General features: G+C 40.8%; 1 protein-coding gene across 1 annotated transcript in view; it reads right to left on the minus strand.

The window, feature by feature from the left end:
• bcl11ba (BCL11 transcription factor B a) overlaps nucleotides 1-10,000 on the minus strand; it is a 49,699-nt gene that overhangs the window by 23,704 nt on the left and 15,995 nt on the right. Inside the window, exon 2 of the mRNA XM_030391562.1 lies at nucleotides 4,006-4,476. Within this exon, the coding sequence (XP_030247422.1) occupies nucleotides 4,006-4,476 (471 nt within the window). The remainder of the gene's footprint in view (nucleotides 1-4,005; nucleotides 4,477-10,000) is intronic.

The following is a 10,000-nucleotide window of genomic DNA, read 5'->3' on the forward strand; positions in this document are numbered from 1 at the left end:
TCTCTCGCCTGCGTGTGTGTGTCTCTCACTGGATTTAGCCGACGCTTGACTGAATTCACAGATATCATTGGCTGTGGGGCATCACGTGACGATGAGTTACGTGTGCAATTGGTCCGTGAGTTTGCAGGTAGCACTAAACCAGTAAAGGCTACAAAAGCAGCGCCAGATAAACAGAAATGCTGCATCAAAATGTTATAAATCTCAACAATTTACTGGTTACAGGTCAACTTACGTCGGCCAATAATGATCAGAGCACCCTAAAAAACTATTAACTATAGCTTATTTTAAATTCTTGTATGCTAACTATTAGTTAGCAGTGATTATTACTGCGTCAAAGGAGGAAATGAGGAGATGTCGGAAATACTTTTTTGCGGGATTTCACATGAATATCAAGTATATTGTGTATTTTTTTTTTTCTCTATGGTAAATGGTATTTGTACGTTATATCATGTCATGCAAATCAAGTTGAGTAATATTGTGTTGGGGACATCGTTGGATGATTTATCAGTGGCCGTCACACATGAGGACATCATGTTATTGGGTCTCTTACAGCAGTAGCTTCACTGCATTTCTCTTCACAATATAAACAAATGTATACGAGTGTGCTGATGTCGCTGCTTTGACGCAATCTGGAGGACAAAATGTCTCTTTCCTTACATGTGTGAATATATGTGTGAGTGTTCCACTTCGCACGGAGAACGAACGGAAGTGACCGCGCTTATAGGATAACAGTTTGTTATTCCATCATGAGGCGTCGTCACCAGCCGTGTTCTGAGCTGACATTCAAACTCTCTGTTTCACTGTTTCACTGTTCCCCTCGCCCTCTCTCTGCTCTCCTGCTTCCCTCCGCGTGTGTCTCACTTTTCTCCTGTTCACCAGGTAATGAAAGTGTGAAAAAAAAAAAAAAACAGTTATGTGTTGCAAACAGAAAAATTCCACCCACTATATTCCCCTCCCCCCGGTGATTATGAGCAGGGCTGAGTGTGTTCTCTCCAAATTAAACTCCGGCTTGATTAATAAACCCCTCTGTCGTCCCCTCGTGTTAATAAGGTCCTGGTTGGTCATATTTCATGCGGAAATTGTGAAATACCGTGAGACTAGTCTGAAACATAAAATGTTATTGCGGCAATATAGTTTACAGTTGCCGCGGTGCATGACCAATTGAGCCACTGATATGTTTTTGCTCTTAATATGAAAATTATTGCGCGTGTGTGTTATGAAAAAATATTGGGCAATTACAATGTCAAGCCATCCAACGCCGAACATGTGAAGTTGATCTCACAGGAAGATTACAGTTATTGCAAGTATTTAAACACAGAGGGGGGGGGGGGGAATACACTCATGCATAATGCCGACCTAACACTGTGACCAACAACAGTCAGTTAGTGCACGCAGCTCTGCAGACGCTGTCAGAGGTATTTGCACCTTTTGCGCTGCTCAGATAAGTTGTGTGTTGGATGTAAACCCGAGGTGCCGCGCTCTCAGAGGTTCAGGTGGCCGCTCTGTCCACAGCTGTGCGCTGCGAGGCTGCCGAGCAGAGTTGTAACAGCCTGGTAAAATATTGATGAAGTGTTATACACAGTGTTATACAGCGAGAGCCAAACCGCAGACTGAGACGTTCAGAGGAGCATTGTCCTGCAGCAGCACACCAGTCAGTCAGGAGCGGTGCCTAAAAGGGCCATTTCCTCACACGGAGCCGGGGCCATTGTTTCGAGTTTGAATTGAATTACGTTACGTTGTCTGTCCGATTCTAGGCTGGATTTGACACAAACCTTTGACAATAGATAACACAGGGGTCGTTTCTATCAGCAGCCTGGGGATCAGTCGTTTTCCACAGTTACATGAAACACTGAAAGCAGACAAAAAGGTCTTCATCGGGGTATTGATCAAGTTATTTCATGCATACACTTGAAGACAAAATGCAGATCAGGATTCAATGTATTCAAATCGTGCGCTTGGAAACTATTTTAGTGGACGTTTTAGGATATAAGTCAGGTTTAGTTTATTGTCTAGGGTAAGTCCAGTCACACCATTTACCATTTATTAATGCTTGATCATGAATGTGCTTATTCCTCTTAAAGTTAAAAAAAACTCTCTATCAATTACTTCTATTCTTGTTACTATTCCCAAATGTGCACATTCACAAAAATCCTCAGACTGGGACCATTATTCTAAATACTGATTGTTCAGTGAGTGGACTAACTGAAAGTGGTAAATTCATCCAAACATTCAGTTTGCCAGCAGGAGAAGCTGCTGTGTTGTTCTGCTACTCGTCTGCTGGTGAACGTTAGCATCGACGGATTAAAAAAAAACAGTTGCAAACCGAGATACGTGGCAGAGCATTATAGTGTGTTTCATACGGCACAAGACCAAACTGAGTGGTGCCAAGTGAAATGTAACGCTAAATGGCTGCCCGACCACGGTACCGGTCTACTCCGCCTCTGATCCGCAGTCGTGCTCCTGCCAGAGTGGGTTCAGCGTGCCGGGCCTACAGCGAGCATGGCACATAAGTGTTAAACTGGTGGACAACTATAAACTGAGCAAAAGACACATGACACTGTGCTTTGACTGCAGCCAGGCTGCGTTTCTCCAAAAGTTGCTGTTGCCAAAATGCACTCCTCCTATTATACTGAACGGGAGGACCTGTGTTTTAGCCACAATGCCTGAAGACGTCTGAATCAGCCTAATAACTGACCCCCTGGTGAAACTACTGAGTATCTCCTTCAGTATGAGGAGCATAGTTCCACTGGGTACCTGTGAGCCTGGAAGTATGATTCCTTTAAAGAATGTATGCAGCTCCCATAGACGGCCATTCAAAAACATATTTAACAAAACAATCCCTATCTCAATGACTGTGACAGGTATCGGCTGGAGGTAATAGCGGTTAAATATTCCTGACATGTGAAATTGAAATGATGTCGGGTGAGGGGTGAATTCTTCTCAGTCCTCCAGCATGAGCAGGACATCTACCTGCCAAACACAACTGGATCTGTGCTTTTATTACAACTAAATTATGTTTTGTTTTTTTTTGTTTTTTTGTATTGCATGTACCTAGAACTGGGTTTTGTGTCTGACAGCTGCCATAGAAATCAATGTCACAACTCTTAATAGTTACGGTGTCTGTCTGAACTATCAAGGGTCAAGCATCCAGCGTCCTGTATTCTCCATAAGAGTTCTCTGAGAAGGAACAGGAGGCGGCATGAAGAGGCCCGGGTTCACTTGGCCGTATGGACCTGACGTTAACGTACGAGTGATAACATATCCGTCATATCAACACGGCGCTCCTGCCAACATCTGCAGCATACATCATGTCCTCTTTCTACATGCTTTCATCTCTGAGAAGTTCTCATTGAACTGTTGATCTGGCTGATTGTAGCACGTGCTGCAGCTGTTGTCTGCTGTTTCCTCGTGGCTTTCTTTGAGCGTCTTAACACATTTCCACCTTAAACATCCTCTTTACCCCTCTGAACGGTAGAGGAACTGGCCCCTAATCCCTCCTACTCTTCTTTTTTCCTCATCGCGCTTTCTTCCCTCTGTTGCTTATTTGAATTTTAATGAGCTTTTCACCTTTTTTTTTTTTTTTAGAGGATGGCTTTCATGGATTTCTCCCCGAAAAGTCGAGGGTGGGTCTCTCCGTCACGTTTTGCCCCAGTCTGTCCCAGCTAGCCAAGTCCTCGAGGGGGTCTTTAGGGCTTTGAGTGGGTAAAGTGTCTGTCTCACCCTCTTTTTCTTCAGCCCCTCTCTCTCTCTCTGTTGTCCTCTCCTTCTAATGAAATGGAAAAAAAACAGCTTAAACTGCTCTAAGGGGAGTTTAAGAGGGATGTGCTTGAACTATTTCGTGGTAAACGGCAGAAGTCATCCTGAAGCGAAGCTATCACAGAGAGGTTACTGGGTTTGTACAGGAAGAGGAGGATCCAGCTCTGTGATACTGTGAAAAGGTTCAGTCTAGTTGTTGCTGTAAGTTTGACTCACTCTTCGAAAGTAGAGAAATAAAGCCGTGCCTACCTGCCGCTGTGTTTTCCTGCTTGGGGCAAATTCCTTTGGTGGGGATCCTCTCTCCCCTCTCACGTCCTCCCACGTCCTCCTCCTCCGGTGTCACCTGGATGCCAATCTCCACCGGCTCCACCACCTTCCTCAGCTCCCCACGCTGCGTGTGGTGGTGTAGGCTCTGCAGAGTCGGGCTCCCTCCGCCTCCTCCCCTGTCGGCCATCTTGTCAAAGCAGCCATTGGCCAGCAGCGGCAATTGGCACTGCTTCTTTTTGTGCTCAATGAAGAGGAGGATGTCACCCAACGGGAGGGTCATCTGACACTGGCCGCAGGTCAGCAGGTCGTGATCAACATGGAGGCCGGGTGGCAGGGTGTGGGCCAAACTCGGGTCCAACGGGTGAGGTGGTAGACCGAGCGGGTGGGAGGGCAGGCTGAGCGGGTGGGGTAGGGTGTCGGAGAGCAGGCGGCCATCTGGATGGTCGATCTCCGCTGTTCAAAAAGAAAAACAGAGGAGGCGTGTCAGCTACATTCATATTCTCACATTGTTCAGCTTCACTTTTGGGAATGAATCCCGTATGAATCCTGTATGACGTCATGCTGCTTTTACAGGAAGTACAACCCCTCAAAATCTGTACTCTGTCTTAACTACCAGAAACTTTAAGGTGCTTTTAAGTAGATAGGACCGGCAGATGTGGCCTGAAAATGATATTGGATGTTTTTGGGCTTTATTTTGATAAACGATATATATCTTGATGTATTTAAATCTCCTCCAAAGCAATTCATTAATTCTCAGACTGGGACACCTGGGAAACATTACAATATGTTTGACCAAATACACAATGAGATTTTGGTCAATACTCATCAGTAATGTGGATAAAATGAAAAAGTGGGTGATGGACAGAATTAAAATAAGTAGAGCAGACTGGTGAATTGAGACCACTTTACTGTTATGAGCCTTCAAAACCAGGAAAAAAAACAAAACAATTTATGCCATATCACCATATCTGAAATCTGAGACGATATAATGTCTCGTATCTTGATAATGATATAATGTCTTTATACTGTCCAGCCAGTTGCAGCTTTAACACCCACTGTTTAGCACAATGGTGAACTTTCCTCTCAAGCCTCCCTTTGTCACGCTTCATGCAACTACATCTTGTACCTTTTGTTCCGTACAATCAGGAGCAACACCAAACGGCTTTTAAGGAGGGGCCGTCTAAATGTTTCACCTGCATCACCGTTATTAGGATTCATTACATCTCAGCCTGCAAAGAAGCCCCGACATTCAAGTGTATCCACTTTGTGCATCTAGTTTGTCTGACGTGTACTAAGACTCAGTTGGAGCATCTACACTGCACATTACTACACTCTACTACACTTTACTACACATTACTTCACTTTACTGCACATTACTACACTCTACTACACTTTACTACACATTACTTCACTTTACTGCACATTACTACACTCTACTACACTTTACTACACATTACTTCACTTTACTGCACATTACTACACTCTACTACACTTTACTACACATTACTTCACTTTACTGCTGATTACTACACTCTACTACACTTTACTACACATTACTTCACTTTACTGCTGATTACTACACTCTACTACACTTTACTACACATTACTTCACTTTACTGCACATTACTACACTCTACTACACTTTACTTCACTTTACTGCACATTACTACACTTTACTTCACTTTACTGCACATTACTACACTTAACTGCACTTTACCACACATTACTTCATTTTACTGCACATTACTACACTTTACTTCACTTTACTGCACATAACTACAATTTACTTCAATCTACTGCACATTACTACACTTTACTTCACTTTACTGCACATTACTACACTTTACTTCACTCTACTGCACAGTACTACACTTAACTGCACTTTACTACACATTACTTCACTTTACTGCACATTATTACACTTTACTTCACTTTACTGCACATTACTACACTTTACTTCACTCTACTGCACAGTACTACACTTAACTGCACTTTACTACACATTACTTCACTTTACTGCACATTACTACACTTTACTTCACTTAACTGCACATTACTGCACATTACTACACTTTACTGCACATTACTGCACATTACTACACTTTACTGCACATTACTACACATTACTTCACTTTACTGCACATTACTGCACATTACTACACTTTACTGCACATTACTGCACATTACTACACTTTACTGCACATTACTGCACTTTACTACACTTTACTGCACATTACTACACTTTACTTCACTTTACTGCACATTACTGCACATTACTGCACTTTACTACACTTTACTACACATTACTACACTTTACTTCACTTTACTGCACATTACTGCACATTACTGCACTTTACTACACTTTACTGCACATTACTACACTTTACTTCACTTTACTGCACATTACTGCACATTACTACACTTTACTACACGTTACTACACTTTACTGCACATTACTACACATCACTGCATATTACTACACTTAACTGCACATTACTACATATTACTACACTTTTACGTCACATTACTCTACTTTACTTCACAATACTTCACACTACTACACATTACTGCACATTACTGCACATTACTATACTTTACTGCACTTTACTGCATATTACTGCACATTACTACACATTACTACACATCACTACACTTTACTGCACATTACTGCACACTATTATATACTACTACAAATTACTACATATAACTGCAGATTACTACACATTACTATACATTATTACACACTACTGCACAGTAGTACACGTTACTATACATTACTGCCAGCATTTAATTCCATGTCCATTCTGAAACACCTGAAAAAAGGGATGTATATTTTTCTGAGGGAATATATATATATATATATATATATATACATATATATATATATATATATATATATATAGATATATATATATATATATATATATATACATATATATATATATATATTATATATATATATATATATATAATATATATATATATATATATATATATATATATATATATATATATATATATATATATATATATATATATTAGTGATAAGTTAACCATGTCAGTGGTTTCCATCCACTTTGTATTAAAACAAAATAACGTCTTCACAGAACAACCTATCAGAGGTTGTACATGTCTACATGTCCAGTGAAGAAAAAGATACGAGGCTGAAAAAATATAAATCATTATGTGAAGCGGAAGTTAGCCCTCAAATGTATCTCTGGACCGTTTTGGACCACAAACCTCTGTGCTCTAGAAATACAACTACCATGTGTCGAGTGACACAGACTCCATGTTATGTACTTTAAAGTTAAACATAGTTGAGAAAGACAGTGATAAAAATTCAAACCAAATATTTGTTTGTGAATGATCAGATTTATTTTGGCCAGAGACAAAGGGTCGTTGCTGCCGTCACAGAGGAACGACACTGTCCTTCCTGTTTGCTGGTGAGTAAGGATAAAAGATTTGATGAACAGGCCATAATGAGAATACCAATTATCTGAACCAAAGTTAAGGAGCGTGGAGGTCTGGAACAGTACAGAGAAAAGAACTGACACCAGGGGTAAAATCATCAACAGCCCCTCTCTCTCTCACGTCCTCTAACGCAGACGGTGGATCAGCAGCCGGGTGGACAGATGGAGCAGCCCGCCGCGTGGTATACCTGCTATAGGTCTGCTTTAAATGCTCCACTTCTCACACTAGAAACACATTCTACACAGTCAAAATATATAATGTATGCTAAATAAAATCTATATAAAAAAGCAATTCATGTCTAAGGTGGGGAAATGTCTTGATTATAGGATGCATGAGAAAGATTCTGCATCGATGCAGCCGACACCAAATGAAAACCTGCTAATGGTGATTTTGTGGCTTTGGCTGAACAGTGACGTAAAGTTACACTCTTGTGTTGGCTTGTGGGCGAACATTTGCTAACGTAAATGTTGTTTTCGTAGATATGATGGAGTGAGTGATAACAAACAAATCCAGTATTATGAAAGTGGACATTGGACTGAACTTTGGATTTTATGACCTGACTGGAATAATAAAGTGGACAAGAAACACACTGTGTTCAAATCTGCCTCACATCAGACACTTTCACCCTGTGACGTCTGCACCCATAAAGAATATAAAGAATACAACCAACCCAACGTATCAGCCAGCCTCGCTGTGTGTGCAGCAGAGTCATGTTTGTGACGTTCGACATATTCAGGAAGTGCCCTGTCTCTGAGCTGCCATGTGAAAGATGACGGCACACGTTTAATGCACAGATTCATGTTCTGTAATGTTCTGCTCCGAGATGACTCACTCAGATAGTGGGACTAGAAATAAAACAAGTTTACACTACATATCTGACACACACACACACACACACACACACACACACACACAGTACATCATAGTATAATTTACCTAGTAATTATATTATCATAGAAAATTGTCATATACAAAATCAATTTAATGGTTTATTTTACACATCTTAATTCTCATCAACAACATCAGAAAAAAAACAAACAAAAAAAAAAAAAAAAAGAAAAGCTTTCTGATCTATTATTATGTATTGTGTCGCTATGGGTACAGGATGATGTACTGTACGTGCGTGAGCGTGTGCAGGGTGTTAATATATGTCAGCCGCATCTCTCCCTCTGCACGTGTGTATGTGAAGCATTTCTGTACTGCATGCAAGCATCTTGTGTTGTAACATGTTTGTGTGTGTGTGTGTGTGTGTGTGTGTGCGTGTGCGTGCGTGTGTGTGTATGTGTGTGTGAGAGAGAGTACGGCCTGCAGGCTGCAGCCATCTGTCCTCTGCTATTCAAATGAACAGCCAGGTAGTGTATTTTTCCAGTAATAAACATTAGAGAGAATAATGCCGGTGAGCTGGAACAAACCATCCACAGCCACACTGACTCCTGCTGACAGCTCTTCATCACAGAGAGGCGTGATTATAAAATATGGTTTTAAAAAAGGAAATACACAGCTGACCTCGTGTGTGTTTGAAGACACTCTGATCAACTAGAGGACAACTGAATGCACACTCATTTAATTCAAATGATAAAAAATAATAATAATAAATAATAATAAAAATAATTATTATACAAAATATTTATTAATAACAATAACAATAATAAAATGCACATCTAAATGTTTCCTATACTGTAAATATCTATATTAGCCAAAGGCAGTTTCAGGAGGTAATCAAAAACATAAAAAAAAAAAAAAAATGTGTGTGTGGTGTCTTCAGCCATAAATACTGGTTGATGATGAAGTCGACAGCGTGTGTGCAAATGACAGATTCAAAGGAAGAAGCGTCACTTTGGCCTAATTATCCTAATAAGGCAGCGGTGAGTCAGGCGAGAGTGTTAATAGGATCTCAGTTCACCTGGGCTGAACAAGACCGACAGAAATCAAAGGGAACGTACGATCTCAAAATGAATGACTCAAAAATAACAGCAAAGCATCCACAATAACTGCAGTAAAGGGGAATGCAACAGGTCACCAGAGCACCAAAATGTTGCATTCGGCTCTCGCCAAGGCCAAAAAGGTGATGCTTTCGATTTCTGTCGCGAGCGAGAGAGGTTTTCTCTCGACAGGCTGCTGTCTCTGAGGTTTGGCTTCCTCTGTGTACCGCGTATCACGGTAAATGTGCTGCTCATCCATCTCGCCCCTCCACGCTCTCCACACCATCGTCACCTTATATTCACAACACAAATAGCATATTAGCGTAGCAGCGGAAAAAAATATATATTTCCCCCTCTCTTCCATAATTTCTTTTTTTAAATGATTTAATTTTCTAGTACTAGCATAATAACGTTTCCTATATTCACCGACGGACGGCTGCAAACTGTGTGTTTCTGCGTATGTGTGACTGGATTAAAAGACACAAAGTGAACTTTACTGCTACGTTTTGTTTTTTTTGTTTTTTTTTTTACTATTTCCTCAGCCGCTCACAGAAACACATGTACGGTCTGAATCAAGATAAAGT

The sequence above is a fragment of the Sparus aurata genome, chromosome 16 (genome assembly GCF_900880675.1).
Source record: "Sparus aurata chromosome 16, fSpaAur1.1, whole genome shotgun sequence".
In the NCBI taxonomy this organism is placed as follows: Eukaryota; Metazoa; Chordata; class Actinopteri; order Spariformes; family Sparidae; genus Sparus; species Sparus aurata.